At 37.0% G+C, this 18747-nt stretch overlaps 1 protein-coding gene across 1 annotated transcript in view; it reads left to right on the forward strand.

The window, feature by feature from the left end:
- The window catches only part of LUZP2 (leucine zipper protein 2), a 125010-nt gene that overhangs the window by 44036 nt on the left and 62227 nt on the right, over positions 1–18747 (forward strand). The window contains exons 2-4 of the mRNA XM_050975281.1: positions 7482–7599; positions 10211–10281; positions 13220–13298. Of these exons, the coding sequence (XP_050831238.1) occupies positions 7482–7599; positions 10211–10281; positions 13220–13298 (268 nt within the window). The remainder of the gene's footprint in view (positions 1–7481; positions 7600–10210; positions 10282–13219; positions 13299–18747) is intronic.

The raw sequence follows: 18747 nt of genomic DNA on the forward strand, positions 1-18747 counted from the left end.
GGTCAATGTTGGGATGGAGCTGGTTTTTTGTGGCAGGTTAGAGAACAAGAACAAAGTAATTGACAAATCTGCTCTCTCCTAAGGGCACAGTTTAGGTTCAGCTTTTAAATCCATGTGTCAGAAACATTTGTGTTTTCCTTTGTCAATGTAAGTGCAAAATATGACTGTCATCTTAGTGGAGCTTCTGCTTTCCTATTGTGGGTTCTGCTTCTTTTTTAAACTTAAGACTGTTTATAAAAATTATTTTTAGGGAGTGAAATCATGCAGCCTATATTTTATCCTGTTGCCAATCCATGCTTTTCTAACTTAAAGCAAAAAAAAAGAGAGAATTTCAGAGTAATACAGATTTATACTTCCTACATTTTCCACCCCATAATTGCTGGAACTTCAAACAGGCTTATGGATCCATAATTTGCATGGTATCATATTTGCCTCCTTCATTGTGTCAGTTCTCTGAAGGTGTCCTTCCCTACCATGGAAATCATGATCTGGTCTGTTTTCACGCTAGTGGCCCTATATAACATAAAATCCAGTTGCTTGAGGTGTAAATTGCTCATTCAATCCATAGTTTGTACCTGGAATGCTAATTATAGCAGTAATAAAAATATTCTGTTTGCACCTCTGGAACCTACAGGCTGAGAACATCTGAGGTGGGTTTGTGTAACAATGTTTGACAACCAAGATCTGAAACATTAATTAACATATTTCAAAAATTAGCCTTTGCACCTTTTAGCTTAAAATTATTAATTAATTAAACTTAAGACTGTTTATAAAAATTATTTTTAGGGAATGAAATCATGCAGCCTATATTTTATCCCGTTGTCAATCCATGGTTTTCTAACTTAAAGCAAAAAAAAAGAGAGAATTTGAGAGTCACACACATTTACATTTCTTACATTTTCCACCCCATGATTGCTGGAACTTCAAACAGGCTTATGGATCCATAATTTGCATGGTACCATATTTGCCTCCTTCATTGTGTCAGTTCTCTGAAGGTGTCCTTCCCTACCATGGAAATCATGATCTGGTCTGTTTTCAGGCTAGTGGCCCTATATAACATAAAATCCAGTTCCTTGAGGTGTAAATTGCTCATTCAATCCATAGTTTGTACCTGGAATGCTAATTATAAGAGTAATAAAAATATTCTGTCTGTGCCTGTGGAATCTACAGGCTGAGAACATCTGAGGTAGGTTTAACAATGTTTGACAACCAGGATCTAAATCATCAATTAAGAGATTAAAAAAATTAGCTTTTGCACCTTTTAGCTTAAAATTAATAATAAATTCTTAGCTCCTGAATGGAGTGAATTTTTATTTTCTGTTCAGTTGCTGAAACCCTGAGGACAGTTAATTTTTTTAATGTATTCCTTGATAGTGTGACGTGCTGACTTGGGTGGGCTGTAGGCAGCACAAAAAGAACCTGCAGAAAACCTGCCTAACATCACACCAGATCATCTGTTAGTCTTTAAAAATATCTTTTTGACTGACAGCAGTGTTGCACCCGGGATGGCAAAAATAAAATGGACAATACTTGCTGAAAGAGAGCCAGAGATGGGGATTTTTTTATTTTTTAAATGAGGGTTCATTGTCCTGTTTCTTCCATGATGTCCTTACAATTCTTCTCCACTGGCAGATAAAAGAGTAGTTCCAGAAAAGGCCTCCAGGCTTTAGGGTTCTGCTCTCTGTACCTCTCATCCTCCTCACATGTATTTTAAATATGATAGTCCAACTGTTTTCTGGTTTTCAACTTCCAGAGAAAGCATTGGGAAAAAAGAGGCTGAGAAACACCGTGGGTGGACTTAATTGGCACAAGCTGCTTCACTGGCTTTGGATGGCAGTGGAAATCCTGCAAGTTAAATTTTATAGGGAAAAATATTGTCATCTTAGCAAGAGATTATAGCACCAGGAATAGGTTCTGTCTTGCATTTAATACCTACATATTACAGAGCAAAGAAAGCTTGAATTTGTCTTGTTAGACAAAAATAATGTCTAAATGTGAAAGATGTTCTGTTCTAGGATTCATCTTTAAAGCTGTCAGATCCAGAAGTTTCTCCTTTTCCACTCAGTTTTGTCTGTTAATATAAATATTTTTTATGCTGTTCTGATTAAAAACCTACACTACACAAACAGCTTTGCCAAAGACTTTTTGAAGTGCAAATTGTAAATGGGATTTACAGGGCCAAGCTTAAATACATAGATGAGAATAGTGCATTTATCAGGAAGAGTTCCAGTTCAACTAGATTGGCTGGGGGAGAAAAAAGCTGGTTTAAAGGCTTATTTTCTTCTCATTATCCTCCTCTGGCTCTCTTAATATAAAATTTACCTTATGCCTTTAAATGTGAACCTGTTTTGCTTTTAGAGTATTTTCTCCCAGTTCTTAACTCGTGGGTCCTTCATTAATTTTTTTTTCCCCCTCACCTCTGCCCAGCTCTAGCAGCAGGGAGCCAGTGAATGGCTTTCCTGGGTCAGACCACAGCAGTCACAAATCTGAGTGTAGATGCTACAAGGCAAAACACATCCCTGAAACAGGAGTGGAGTTATCCTTGGTGAGTGATCTCACCCTGCAGTCACCCTTGAGAAAACCATTCTGCAGCTCAGGTGGAAGCTAAATCAATAAATTGCTGTTGAATTATCCAGGTTAAACTCGTTCTCTGGCTTCCCTGGAATGTGTAGCAGCACACAGGAGTGTCTGCTTTGCAGCCTCCTGAAAGGCTGGGTGCTGTTCACTTTGTGGCTTATTTTGTAGCTCATTTCTGCCAAAGCCTGCCTAGTTTCTGACAGTCTGGCTTTGTATTTCCAGGTGCAGGATAGAACCTTGCCCCTGGACTCTGTTTGCATCCCCCAGCACTGCTGGGGTGCACGTGGTGGGGGCTGAGGAGCGAGGAGACAAAGACATCTCACCTCCAGGTGTTCCTGTGGCAGCAGAGAGATTTATTTTCCATGCCCCCCCTCCTTGTGAAGGGCATTTGGAAAGAGCCAGCCTGGATATTCCCAGTGGTCTGAGCTCCCACCCCCTCGGGATCAATGCTGGCAGCTTCATCAGGGATGTGTCAGTCAGTGCTGGGCTTGGTGGGTGATGCCCTGTGACAGCACCAGCAAAAAAACTCAGTTGTCTAAAGCTTTTTTGTTCAAATTAGCATTTTTAGGTCCCTCAAGACTAAGCCATTATCAGAGGGAAGTTGAATATAGGTTCAAAATAAAATGCTGCAAGCTATTCAAATGAGTTACTTAACATTAAATATATTTAAATGCAGTTTGACCATTACCTTTCTTCCTAGTGTAGGAAAATCTCTACATTTACTGCACAGGAGCACAGCTTTCACAGAGATGAGAATATATGTAAACTAGCTGCTGTGAATATTTCCATAATCTTTGTTTTTCTTTTGGGGAATTAGGAGGATTTTTAAGTTATACCTAGAGTTGCTCAAATTTCAATTCAATTCATGGCAATGTTGTGAATTGAATTCTTACTTTTAAATTATATATTAATTTCATCTATGAAAATGAATCATGAGGATAGAATTATGGAGTCTGATATTTGGGGAATTTAGAAAAGTTTAAATTCTACAGCGACACTTGCAGGCTGGAGTTTGGACAACTTACATGCTGCTAATGTGGGAAATGTCTTCAGAAGGAATTTGGAATTCTTCATATTGCTACAGTAATGCCACATTCCACCCTTTTCAGTTTTGGTTTGGTTGTTTTGGAGATCACTTAAGGGAAGATCACAAAATCCAATGCATAATGTAGAAAAATGTGTGACAGTCTTGCAAAGAAAAAGTGTACATATAGACAATATAATGAAGTATTAATCCAGAGAAAATGTGATGAACACAGAGTGAAGGAAGATCTTTTTCAGGAGAAATAATATCTTGAACCATCATCTCTACCTATATTGTGAATTTCAGGCGTGTTCATGCACCATTCCTTCAAAGAAACTTCATCTCACTGTCTTGCTGAGGAATTTAGTCCTGCAGCATTTTCTTTCACTGATCTAGCAAGGGAAATGTCATTCAAAGGAGATGTGGAGGTGGAAGGAGGAAAACCCAAATAAATACATGGACCCAGCTGTTCTTTAGGTGACAAACTCCCTGAGCAGGTTCAGCTCTCAGAGTTCCTGGCGCAGCTCGAGAAGCACTCGTGTCCCTGGGAACCTGATGGAAAGAAGAATTTAGCAGTAAGTTCCATTTAATTCCATCTAGAAAACATAGCAGATGCTGGCTGCTGATGGAGCCATCTGCTGCAGGAAGAATTGGTGTCTGAGCAAAGGGAAGTCTGGAGGAAGTGAGCTGGGCATTTGTTGTCAGCATTTGCTTTTTATATCTGCATTTCAGCAGTTCAGAAGGATTTTCTCCACAGCAAACGCAAATTTGACTGAAATGTGATAAGCTTAGCACTTTATGTGAGTTTGCTGTGTGGTAAATTTGGCTGTTTCTTCCCTCCCCATGTAATTCTCATCATGGCATAGTCAGGAAATGGATGTTTTTAAATTTATTTGAAAGATGGTAGTGGGAAGAGACAGAAACATTAATATTTGCACTTGGTAATGCTTTCTATTATATTTTACATTGGCGTCTTTGAAAAATGCCCCATCTATCTGTAGTTCCCACAGAGTCTCAAAAGAGAAAAGGGTGAAATTGTGAAGGTTGTGATGTTTCTTTATTGTTCCAAGTGGTTTAAAGATGAAGTAGCTATGGAATCAGTGTCCTAATGCAGGTGTGGATACAACTGTAGCTCTTCTTTTGGTTTGTCCTTTATGTCACAAGAACATCATGACCTGGTCTTGATCAAGAGTTGAGTAACTGAGTGAAGTGAGCCCTGGCAAACATGAGGATTTCAACAGGAACCAGATGTGACAAGCATTGGTGTGGTCTGTGGATCAACAAAAATCACAGCTGCTGAACCTAGATGCTGCAATGATAGATGAAAATCAAACAACAAACAAAAAAAAATGCTTTTAACTGCTTTAGGCACTGGATGAGAGCCTGAATAGTGAGAACACTGGTAGACAATTTCCCTGAATGTTTTGTCATAGCTCTTCAGTGCTTTTCAGAATAGAAACATTAAATGAAAACCCCCAAAGATTTAATGAAGAATTGATCTAAATCTCACCAAAGCCCTACACACCAATAAGATAAGTTTCCAAATGGATGGGTGAAATGGCAATTAATAAATATTATTCCTGTTAACCTAAAATGACTATTATAAACATAAAATTTTATTTCCAAAAGAAAACACATACTTAATAAAAAAAAGTAAAGCATGCCTTTACTTTTTTTTTATTAAGTTTGGCTGATCCATCAGGTTCTCCATCAGAGTCTGTACATTCACATGTTATTCTGTTTCTTCAGGTACATTACTGATGGCTCATCAAGCTATAAATGTCACAATCAGTTTTCATTAGACAGTGAAATGTTATTAAGCTTAATTGTGTGGAGACAAACTTCAAAGAGAAGTCTTTAACTTTTTAAAGGAGAAAAGTCAACATGGTTTTAGTGCCTGGCCAAATGGGAAGAGCAGCCGTTCCTTATTATGTGTCACTTTTTGTAAACTTTATTTTCAGTTCATTTTGGAAGGAAACAGAAAGAGCCATTTAACAGGATCAAGAATTGTTGAATTAATCCCCATAGCTCTGCATGTCATCTGCTGAAAGGAGAGACACAAAGTAGATACTGTGCTATATTCCAGTGTTTTATGCATGGAGCCATTTCTGAATAACTTCCTGTCATTTAACCTGAGAGGATTATGGATCTCTTATATAAGTTTGCAACATTTGGCAAGCATTAGAGAAATAATTTTGCTTTTATACCCTTTTCAATTGTTTTGCATTACTTGTTCTTTAAAATCTATCCCTTTTTTGTCCAGCATTTGTCTTTAATGTTTCACAAGCAAACAGAGTTTTTAAACTGCCAGTTCTCTTGTTTGCCTTGTCTTTTCCTCATAATTTGTATTCACTGTTGGGTCTACATTTTGTTACTCCAAACTTCCCTCATGTAAATGATGCAGAAAGCAGCATTGATTAGAATTGCATTGTCAGTGAACTTTAATGAACTAAGTCATTAAACATTGAAATAGACTTTCAGGGGATACTCATTGGCAGTTCTGTCAAGTAAAGTAAAAATTTTTCAGCTTGATATCAGCTGAGATAACAGTTTGGACTGAGATTTGCTATCATTTTCTATAGATTTCATGATTTATTAGGTTCCCTTTTTTATTAAATGTAGCAGTGTCCATATATATAAAATATAGTCATGTCCATCAAAATGAAATGTGAAGTTCCAAAGCAGCTGCTGGATCAGATTATAAAACAAGGTGTAACAGAAATTAAGAGATGCTATCTGAGGAGGCACCATTATCAGTGCTGTATTTAAGGGTGTAGCACTGATAGTGGGGCCCTGGAAAATGTCAAGACACTCTGAAATGTTAAGCTTTGCATTGCATTAAGTAGTATCATAAATGATATAATTGTTAGATTTGATAATTGTTTACTTAATTAATTAATTGTAATTAAATTTAATTATTGTGTAATCATAAGAAGAATCATGAGAAATTATGTGTTCCTAATCTAAGGAGGCTGTGCTTGGCAGAAATCTATGTATACAATAGAACAATACAAGTTTAATAATTAACATGAAAGTTATATAACAGTAGAATATAAAAGTGTGTTCACCCCAAACCTATGTGGGAGTCAGATTTGGGTTTGTACCCCTGACACCCAGAGCTCTTCAATAAAAGCTCCTGCATAGAATCATTTTTTGTGATTATGTGTTCCTGAACGCTCACAGCACTGAGGTGTTGGACAAAAGTTTTAGATGGGCAGCAGAAAATCAGACCAAAGGTGGGATAATGGACATGAATGATAAAGAGGATCAGAACAGAAAAGGGAAAATTTAGGAGAAGAATGAGCTGGTGTGCTCAATTTAAAATTATCTACTCAACCCTGTAGAGCTTTTGTGAAAAATCAGTAAAAGTTCCATTTTGAAAAGGATAGAATGTTTCTACTCATCCATTAATCTGTACTTGATACCGAGGTGCTTGTGTTAAAGGAGCCCTGTGTTCCATTCCATACCAAGTTATAATAGAGCTGAATTGTTCTTGCTGATGTCTCAAAACTTCACACTTTCAAAGTTTTCCTTTGTTTCTTGCATGGTGTATGTTCTGGGGTAAGAAAATTCTCCATGCTAAATACATCCATTTATGTGCCCTGTTCTCCACAGCCAATCCATCATTTGCAGTGTTTCAATCTGGTCATTTACCCACTCAGAATCAGGACAACATTTCACTGTATAAAACATCACTGTATAAAACATCCATTCATCTACAGTAGGAAAAATGAAGTTCTGTAGGTGGGCAAAGGGACACATTTCATCCAAATTTAAATAATCCGAGCACCCTCTATAGATTTCAAGGGGACTAAGATATGCTTTCAGTTGCATTGACAGATGTTTTGAAATGATCTCATGCTTTTATTCTTTGTGTTAGACAGGGATATGAAGAACTGGAAAGACAGCTGAAGGAAGTCTTTAAGGAGAGGAGCAACCTACTTCAACAGCTGTTAAAGACTTCTAAAGAACTTCAGGGAATTAAAGTAAACCTCCAGGTTAGACTCTGTCTCAGTTTCTATAAGATTACTTACTTACCTCAGCATTTTCTTATTGGTGTCTTTTAATTACAAAAAAAATGTTTCTTTTTAAAAATCATTAAAAATGTGAATAATTCCTATTTTGTTTATTTTGGTGATCTTCCACTTGACATAAACCTGATGGTGTCATGGAAAATTTCATCCTAATGTGTTGGGGCCTTTGTCAACTCAATAAAAATAAGGAAAATATGAAAATAGAACACACTAAAAGGAAGGGAAGGACAAGAAATATGCATTAATGGAGCTGGCACACATTTGAAGCACGGACAGATGACTCTTCAACTAATTAAAGTTGAAAAGAAGGATATTTTACTGCAGCACTGGGCACATGTGGAATCATTTCCAAATACACGTGCAAGGAGTTGCAGACTGTTTATACAGGAAAGGTTTGACATATCCAAGTGCTTCCTAAGGACTCATGATACAGAATCATTACCTGCCTGCTTTGTGTTATCATCAGCTGAAAATCCATTGGGGCTGCTCAGCTGTGCTCCCTTAACTGGGTTGGTGGGATTTGGAAATAGGGGAATGGGTGTATGGGAGGAAGAAAGTCGTCTTCCTCATGGGGAAGGCTTTCCCTGTAGCCAGTTAGCAGGAATTTTTCACCTGCTGGTCACAGTCCAAGCCTCTCCCAACTGTTGGATTATTCTTGAGGCAAGGTATTTCTATGTCTGCGCCTCTTCACAATTGCTTCATCTGTCCTTGCCACTTCTAGCTCCTCTTTCTCCATAGATTTGTAACTCTTTAGCTAAGGTTCTTGATCTTTGCTAGCTGACTTCCTTTCTTAACTATTTTTAAGACCTTAACTAAAATATGTGACCTTCTACTGTCCCAGTTACATTTCCAGCTGGCCCCTTGCCTCACTTTTGTCCTGGCAGCTGCTCCAAAGGGTGGCCTTTGCTGTTGCAGCTTGGATCTTGGCTGCTGAATTCTATACACTCAAATTAATTTTAGTTGAGCTCAGTTTACCTTTTTTTCCATGCCATCTACACCTCCTGGCTGGATTTACTGCAGGGCTTTGCTCTCCCCTGACAGACTGTGCTGGATGAGCCTGTGCTGAGAGCTGAGACTTCTCCTCATTTCTAACTTCTGGATGCCATAGTTAGGCTGAAAGGGCAGTGAAATAACTCCTCAGAGGAAAAACTAGATTGAAAATGCTTCCCTGGAGATATTCAGCTGAGGGAGTGTCACTGTTAGGTTGGATGTGATATACACACGTGACTAAGGTTTAGGAAGAGAAAAAATTTGTATTTTGAGTGTTTTTTAGTATATACTCTTAACAAAGCATGATCTTAAGTCATTAACTACATCACAATAACTTGTTATGTTCATTGGTGCAAAGCAATCAGTGTCAATGTAAGTTGGCAAAAGTTTTACAGAAATTTAATACAACACATATACACATCTATTCAAACACGTAGTCTAACTTACAAAAATTCTCATGTATCTTTCCTAATCAATTTCCATACTAACAACCTTGTCTTCTTCCTTACTGTAGATCCACCCAAAAATCATCAAGTATTATTTCTTCTATTAACTCAGCTTTGTTTACAAGCCAGCTGTCAAACCCCTCCATAGGGAGCCCCTGCTTTTTCCCAGTAGGGTCTGTGGGTCTGGTGAAAACATTTAAATATTATCAATTGAAATTGGTCTCTGCATTTCATGCCATTTTAAAGGAAGTTATTTTTCTGACCATACATCTTTGTCTTCATGGATACAAGCTATGGGAAAAATAAAAGCAGGAGAAGCACTCTTATCTGTTGACAGGAGAATACTAGTGCTGTGTATGCACCAGTGCTGTGCTGTATTATAGTATTATATATTTATATTATATATTTTATATATATTATAAATGAAATATATAATATAAATATATAATACTATATATATACTATACTAATATATATATATATATATAATATTTTATATTTATTATATATTTATATTATATATTTTCTTATGTTCCAGACTTCTCTGGTTTGAATTATTCAACCTTTCTGGTTTGAGAGTTGGATTTAATTTGGGGGTTTTTTGACTGCTTTATCACCACTATTGTAGTCTTTTTCTTACTTTTTAGAGAAACAGCCTCTCCTTGTAGCAAATTTCTTTTAGAATGCAGCACAGTTGAAGGTACTATTCAGGAAAATTACACTGTGAAATATTTTAGACTCAGCACTACAGAGATCTTGATATGGGCACAAAGCTGTAGAATTATCTTCTGCATATGCACTCTTACTTGGTCATAAAATTCTAATGCTTTTGGTCATTCCTCTGTTTCTAAATCTGCCTATTGTATTCATCTCTCATTTAGTATTTGAAAAATACACAGCTGCGTGCACTTAACTGTGTTTGAGCTACAGTAGTGAAAAATCAGAGTATTCTTCCATTTTTCTTAAGTGGTAATGTCTGCAATTCACCTGGACCATTTTATGAATGAGGGCTAAATATTTTATTGATTATTAATAAAAAGGATCTCTTTAATGAAGGGTTTTTTTTGTTTGTTGTGGTTTTTTTTTTTTTTGTTTTGGTTTTGGTTTTGGTTTTGGTTTTTTTTTGTTGTTGCTATCAGTCTTTAAAAAATGATGAAGCATCAACCAAAAGTGATGTGCAGAAACTTCTGGAACTGGGCCAGAACCAAAGGTAAGATCCTCCCTTCCTTCCTTCTCTTTCCATTTCCTGACTAAAAGACTGGAAAATTCCACCTTTCCTTTCCCCACATAAATGAACAGTGCTGTATTCCAGAGTCTGCTCATTGGAACAGTAAAATAAAGGCAGGAAGTGTTCTCTTACAAACAAACTATGGATTTGCTGACATTGGACCTATGATAGGAAAATGTATTAAAATGGTATGGTGAAATGTCTGCTAGGAAAGGAATTTTGGATTTTAAAGGAAGATTTAGTCATGGAGTGTTCCTTAAAAATAATTTCAGGATTTTTAGAAAATTCAAATCACAAAGTGTCTAAATCCCTAAGTTTGGAGGGGATGACATTTATGCAAACCTCTTAATTAAATGTGTGTAGACTCTCACAATCACTAGTCCATGTGCAAACAGGAATGCTTCCACTGGATTTTTGTGATGAATGGAGTTAGAAAGGGAAAAAACTATTAATTTCAAATTATTCATTGAGCACTTGAAAGATTAGTTCCCATGGCTGGGAATGCAAGTTCCCAGCCTAGTCCTTAGCTCAGTTTCCCTAGTGCTTCACTGAGAGTAAGTCTCATCATTCTGTGCCTCTTAATTCTTGAAATTCAGCCCAGAAAATAGCAACATCACTACAATTTTAGTGACCAGAAAACATAACTAATAGAGTGACCAGTTTTGCTGGGAAAATAGTATGTAATGGGTGCATCTGTACTTCCTATTTCTCCCTAGGAAAAATGTTTAGTAAGAAAAATGAATTAGTTCATGGTTCCTTTGTTGTTAAAAATGCAATAATTAAATTCCATGGCTGTCTTACATCAACATTCACTGCAGAAGTACACATGGAAGTACATATGGAATTTAATTGCTGCATAGAAACCTTGTGAGAAAATGACTTTCATATCTTAAATATCCAGTATTTAAGGTCTGCAATCCAATACCAGTAGAATTTCTTATTTTTACTGTGATACATAGCAATCTTTCAGGTATTCCAGACAAATTAATGATAAAGGAAAGACTTTACTACTGTGCTATTTAAATATTTACATGGCTTTGATGGGACCGAAGGTGTCAGCATCACAGCTGTCCTGGGCACAGACAAAATCCTTCACCATACACGAATGCAGTTTTGGAGTAGTTTGGTGGTTGTGCAGCTTTCCTTTCTGAAATTGAGGCAGGAATTGATTGAAAGTATGGATGGACTGTTTGGTCAATAGATCTTAGTGGCAGGTGGGAAATGTGAGTCTGCTGAAAGAAAAAATATCCTTCCTAATCTCCTCTGTAAAGCACCACTTGCAGACTCTCAAGGTCCACCCAAAAATACAGGTTGGATTTTGCTTTTAGGGCATCCAGACACTCAGTGCACTGCATGAGAGCAGCTCCCAGAAATAAGAAGTGGATCAGAGCAACGTGCTGCTGAGCAGCCCACTCCACCATTCAGAAAATGGAATTTTTTTGCAGTGTGCTACAAGGAAATGCTCTGGGGCTACTGCTGCTGCCAGCAGTTTGCAGAATTACTAGATTTCATTTCCAGAGAGGTGCAGAAGTTCAGTGTATGAAAGAGGTATTAAAAGTGTGCCAGGGAGTCTTCCTCATAGAATTTCAATAGGGAAAGGTCACAGTTCATTAGCCAGGGTCCTCAGGCTACATTTTATCTGCTGTAAATGAAGAAAAGTGATAGCTATTATGCTTAAATCTATTGCATTGAAGCCAAAATTCAAAATATATCCCAGTATTAATGCTGTGATCTTTCTTTGCACAAAGATGAGCTGCACACTTGGTCTGAGTGTGGCTTTGATGATGCTCTGCAATGCTGGATGATGCAGTAAAGTTTAGAGTATTAGGACTTGTAAGTAAATGTTCTGCTGAATTCAAAACCAGCTTTTTGAAAAATTCCTTTTGTGCAAATTCATCAGTAATTCCCAAGTTTCAAGTAAAATTTGGTCACTTAATATGATGTCCCCATTTTATTCTATCTGTGCATCTGAAAGGATGGCATCTGTTAGTGCTGATGGTTTATTGTTTTCGTGCTGCTCAATCACTTTTTCAATTAAATCTCTTCTGTTCCAATGTTGCCAAAATTGCTGGAAATAGCAGGGGTTATCAGCTAAAAAAGGAGATGATCCCACAGGCAGCAAGTTCTTTTAGAATTATGTGGCTCCCATTCAGTTCAGTTTTCACTGGGCTAAAATATTTTATGTTACTGTCTGTAAATCCGGTTTTGGCTTGATCTTCATTGAGAGTTTATCCATGCCAGCAGCAATCCTGCAAAAGCTCTACAGCTGTCATGAAATATGTCACTTTAGCTCTCTGCTCCATCTCCAAAGTGTGTCACATGCTGTGGGTGGAAAGTTCTCACAATTTGGAGAAAATCTCTGACTGACTCCGTCATGCACAGGGTTTTCACTTGATTCAAATAAATCCCACTCCAAGCAATTATCCTGTTCATTTTCCCTTTTCATGCCAGAATCTCCTACTGGATGTTTTTGTTGCTTGTCCCTAGAAAGTGTCAGATGAGGTTGAATTTTATCAGAGCATGATTTATTTGTTTATTTTAAAGCAGATATAAAGTAGTTCTTATTGATGATAGTTTGTCTCGATGTCAGTGGATTTTTCACTTGCCTACTTCCCTCACTTTTTTGGTGCCAGTCATTTTTAGAAATGATAGAATTTAGAAATTATTAGTTAGAAATGATGCTTTTGCACAGGTGTTTTGCACAGCAGGCCATTCAGCAGATACCAACACTTGGCAGCACAGATAATTTTTGTTTTGCACTGGCACTCTGCTTTGTGGAATCCTTATGATTTAATGGGTGAGACTCACAGACCAAGCACATCTGTTTGCTACTCTGAATAATTAAATGTTTTAACCTGAATAAGTATTTCCTCATGGCCACTGGTGCTGAAGTTTGTGTTCTGTGTTTCCAATAACCCAGGGAAGTGAAATCTCTCCAGGAAGCTTTTCAGAAGCAGCTCAATGAGGCAGCTGAGAAAGCAGAGAAGCAGCAGGCCACCGTGAGTGATTCTCTCTCTTTCCTCATTTTTTGGTTTTTTTTCTTCTGTTTTTTTCTTAATCTTGCCTTGAGAATTCATTAGCTCAAAAAACTTTATCAAAATAGAATGGATTTTCACATATGTGCTAGCACTCTGCAAGATTCAGAAGAAAGGATCTGGGAAAAGTTTTACTGTTCTGAAATGTTAATATTCCTGCCTTCCCTTATTTCTGTGGGATTCAGGGATGTTTTTACACTTTTGGAGACTTTAGACAGGAAATTTAGGCCCAAGTCCTCTCCCTGGTGAGGTGATCTTTAGGAACCTTCATGTCTGATCTATACTAATATAGACTGTCATACATCTGTTGACTTTTTTAGGAATTTCTATGGATTTTCAGCAGCAAAATAGATAGCAGAGTGTCTGATTGTGACCACTAATTCTAATTCTCACTCTGGAAGGTATTTTCAAGTCCCACTAAGATTTCAGGCTTTATTGGAATTCTCTTTCTGGACAAACTGCACAGTTGTTTTGACTTTGTAGCAGTGTAATGTTTTGGAGCATAAATAGATCTATTTTGTAACTGCAGGGGAAAAAGAAGTAGAATCATGTTTACTGAGATGAAAAATGGAAATTTTTCATATGTTGGTTATTAATATTCCTGTAACATGGACACAACTGAGCACAGGTTAACTAGATAATCTCCAGAGGTTCCTTCAAACCTGAAGTGTTTTCGGATTTCAACTCTGTATTTGAAAACAACCTGCTTGAAGTGTTTAAAGATCTATTTTCTAGCTCATATTGGATAAATACTGATTTATTGAGGAAGATTTTGCTGTCTTCCGGGGTCACAAAGCAAGGGTTTTCCCAAGACAAAGTGTTAAAAGTAATTTTTAAATTCAACAAATATTCACAGTGCCTTGTTTTGTCTGACTGTGATTTGTGTGTGGCTTTATTCCCTTGGTGAACAAAATGTGAGAGTGTATGTTTTCCTTCCTTCTATTAGGAACAGCTCAGATTGTGGGCCCAACTATTCCTGGTGTAGGTTTCTTTCAGTTAATCTGATTTTTGAAAACACATTTTTTTCCTTTGTTGCTCAATAGCCTGTAAAGATACTTTCTGTTCTTGTGTACCACACAACATAAAATTAGTGCATTTTTGGTGCTTGTACTTTTGTCTAGAGGAAAAAAATAAAGAGATTTTATCCTCTTGAGGATACCTCTTGAAAGAAGTAATCTGAAAGCTGTGTTGTGAAATCAAAGGTGACTGATGAAGGGGAGAGAATGAGGAGGAGAACTCCATGGGTATCAGAAGGCTAATTATATATATTATATTGTATTGTATTGTATTGTATTGTATTGTATCATATCGTATCATATTTATATAATATAATATCATATCATATCATATCATATTCAGTATATTATATTATAGTATATTATATTATATTATATTATATTGATATTATAGTAGAGTATATTATATTTATAATTATATTTTATATTATATTTTTATATTATATTTTTATATTATATTTCATTATATTATATTTATTATATATTATTATATTATTATTAGATTATGTTATATTATATCACATTATATCACATTATATGACATTATATTATATTATATCACATTATATTCTATTATATCATATTATATTATAATATATCACATTATATTCTATTATATTATATCATATCACATTATATGATGTTATATCATATCATATCATATCATATCATATCATATCATATCATATCATATTTATTATACATTTCATCAAAACTGAATCTGCCAGGCACTCACTCTGCCCACACCTGCTCACACACAGAGCTGGCTCTGACAGGCCAAGGACACAAAACATTTCATCCCTTTGGATAAACAATCTCCATGTTCCATTCTGCTGTGGCACAACCCAGGCACAGCAAGTGACCAGAATTGTGTTTTCCCTTTCTCTGAGGTTCAGAGAATGTGAATCCCAGAAATCCTTGGGAAGAATTGTGCCTTGTTTTTCTCTGTGAAGGGAAATGTGGCGACAGTGCTGAGTTTGAAAAGGATGGCATATTTGGTGTTTTTCTAGCCAGGACAGCACATATCCAGAAAAAAGCCAAAGATCCTTTTGGGCTGAGACCATCTATAAATTGTCTGTATTGAATCCTGGAGTTGTAGAATGTTAAGGGGTTGAAAAGGACCTTAAAGATCATCTAGTCCCAACCTCCTGTGCTGTGGGCAGGGGCACCTCCCACCACATCAGGCTGCCCAAGGGATTTTGGAGCAGGCTTTGAACCTTGGCAGCGTGGGCATCCCCAGCCTCCCTGGGCAGCCCGTCCCACTGCCTCCCCTCTCTCTCTGTGCCCCCTCTTGTAATTGACACCCTCTGTGTTGTGGGGTTGTTGGGGTCCCCAGGATGAGGTGAGAGATGAGAATTTGACTCCAAGTTCTCATAAGGCTGATTTATTCTATTATATGGAATTATATCATATTATATGATATGAAATAATATGAAATTATATGATATGATATGATATTATGTTACATGAAATTACATGATATTAATGAAATTCTATGAATTCTATGAAATTCTATTACATGAAGTTATATAACATTAATGAAAGTCTATGAAATCTATGAAATTCTATTATATTAAATTCTATTATAATATATTATATACTGTATGATATAATATAATAGTTATTATATAAATATATAATGATTTATAATATATATTATTATATTATATAAATGTATAATAATTTATATTATAATATAGTATATGATAGTATGTTATAGTATATTATATTACATTATTATTTCATTTCATTATTATTATATTATATGAAATTATATAAAATTATATACTTAAACTATTCTAAAGAAAGAGAAAGGAGATATCAGAAGGCTGGACAAGAATGAATAATAAGCACAGACACAGCTGGGCTGGGATTGGTCATTAAGTAAAAACAAATCACATGGAAGCAATCAAAGCTGCTCCTGTTGGTGAGCAACCCCAGACCCATTCCAAGCCATCAGATAATTATTGTTTACATTTCTTTTCTGAGGCCTCTCAGCTTCTCAGGAGAAAATATTTTCTGGTGAGGGGATTTTCCAGAAAATATCCTGGTGTCACCCTTTGCTCCTTGTCCTGTCACTGCAGTTCTTGATGAAGGCTCTCTCTCTGGCTTCCCCTCTCACACTGCAGGGTTGCTCTGGGATCTCATTCCTGCTTTTCTGCAGGCTGAGCAGCCACAACTCTCTCAGCCTGTCCTGATGGGGGATCAGCCCTTCTCAGCTCTCCTCTGAGCTTGCTCTGACATTTCCATGCTGCTCCTACCCTGGGGACACCACAACTGCACACAGCACTCCAGGAGGGCTTCACAGGAGCAGAGTAAGGGGAGAACCACCTCCTTCAATCCACTTCTCAAATAAGAACAAAATGAGTGGCTAATTACCTCTGATAAGTACTCAGAACATACTGGTGGAAAGCTGACATTTTTTCAGGTGCATTGAGGGTGCTCCTATTGACTTTATCAGCACAATTCTAGTGCTCCAAATGGAAGGTGGAAAACATATTTCAGTATTGAATCTCTTGATTGGATGGTGATACTCAAGATTAATTCAGGTGTGGATTGCATAAATCTCAGCTACAGTGGATGGGTTTGTTGGTGTTTGTTATAAAGTGCTTTTTAATCTGAGCAACAGTGCCTTGTGCACATTCAGTCCCACTCAGGCACTTTGAAGAGCACCAGATTTGTTCCACACAAAGCAATATCTGCCATTAACTCTGAGCAAAACATCACCTGGTGTGGAAAGCAGGAAAAGCTGCTCTGAGTCTGTAACAGAATCTGGCTCGGGGTGGTGGCAGAATGAGAATTCTCCAGCTGAATTCCATTTCTTGACACTAACAGCATATTAAACTTGCTAATAGTTCTAAGGAAATCAGAACTGCGCCCTTGGCTTGTGATGTACTTCTCTGTGCCTCAGAGGACAATGTTCATAGTGAAGCTCAGCAGTACAGTGAGACTGAATGAATATTCAAAAAGGAGCTCAGGATCCTCAGATGAAAATTGCAAGAGAAATGGAAATGGATATTATTCCTGACACACAAGGTTGTTTTACTCCTGACACACAAGGTTATTTTTATATTTTCTCTGTGGGTTTCTTGTTTTTCTGAAGTCAATGTGAAATCTATGAAGGAAGGTCTAAGTATTTTATTGCAACACCGGTGATAGAATGGGAGCTTGAATTTAATTCTGATTTAATTGTGAAACTTGTTTCTAGTCCAATTTAAGCACATTTTATATTATAGGACTTGGTGAAATAAATCTCGATTTTCATCAGAGGAAATGAAAGCAGAGTTACATTTCACAGACACTAATAAAGCCCTGGTGGGAGGGGGAGAGGTGGAAATACATTTTCCTGCATTTGTGCAGGAGGCATAATGCAATGCTTGCTGCATGTATGGCTGCACAAATTCAACACCTAACACCTGCCTGAAGGTGTTCTTTATTAGGTCAGTGTAAAAGTGTAAGAATCCACAAGAATGAAATCAGATTAAATGAAAAATAACAGGGGAATTACTCCAGGGCTTTGACCAAAACAGAAGAAAAAAGGAGTCACAACAGCTAAGCATTAGACCTCACCTTCTTGAGTGATGTGTGGCAAGGCTTTTCACTGGTGTTGCATGAATGATTCACCAGAAACAGAGAAATCAGTGTTATTATGCTCACATAAATAAAAATTTTCACCCTTTAGGACTAGACAAACCAAGAAGTGTAGGCAGCAAAAAAGTTGCTGTAAAAATGTAGGTTGCACCAAAGTTCTGGGCAGCTGCTGAAGTTGGTGGGTACCAGCTCTGGTGGAGAGAGTGGAGCTGCTGCTGGGTGGGAAAACCTTCTGGGGACAGGAGCAGCAGCTCAGGCATGAGGAGCACCAAAGGACATGTAAAGGCACTGATGATCTACAGATCATCTCACACTAGAACTTTAAATTATTTTTACATCTAAAAGCATTTCAGAAGGACCATACTGGGTTGACTTATACAAAATGCATATAAAATATGTGTGACATCATTGCAAACCACCTGATGTCCTCTTTAACAATCATTAAAGGTTGACAAATTTTTTTGTTCTGTATTTAGCATCAAATACCTAAAGCAATCTGTATTAAGTTTTCATGCAGTGAAAAAAAAAAAAAAAATTGTAATGTCAAGCTATTATCTCTAAATGTGAAGTGGAGCCACTTCTTCCAGAAACAGAGCTGGAGATCATGGGCTGCCTGATTTTCACTTCTGTTAACAAAAAGGCACAGAGCAAATGGCACCTGTGATTGAGAGTGTCTTGTTTTGTTTGTTTGGGGTTTTTCAGTGAATTTGAATGAACAAAGTATTGATTCTGTTTGTCTTCATCAGGTTAAAAAGCTCTTGGAGCTTTTGGGAGCCTGACTCTTTGCTTGGCTCTCCTTCATGCTA

This window comes from Serinus canaria, chromosome 5, assembly GCF_022539315.1.
Source record: "Serinus canaria isolate serCan28SL12 chromosome 5, serCan2020, whole genome shotgun sequence".
Classification (NCBI taxonomy): Eukaryota; Metazoa; Chordata; class Aves; order Passeriformes; family Fringillidae; genus Serinus; species Serinus canaria.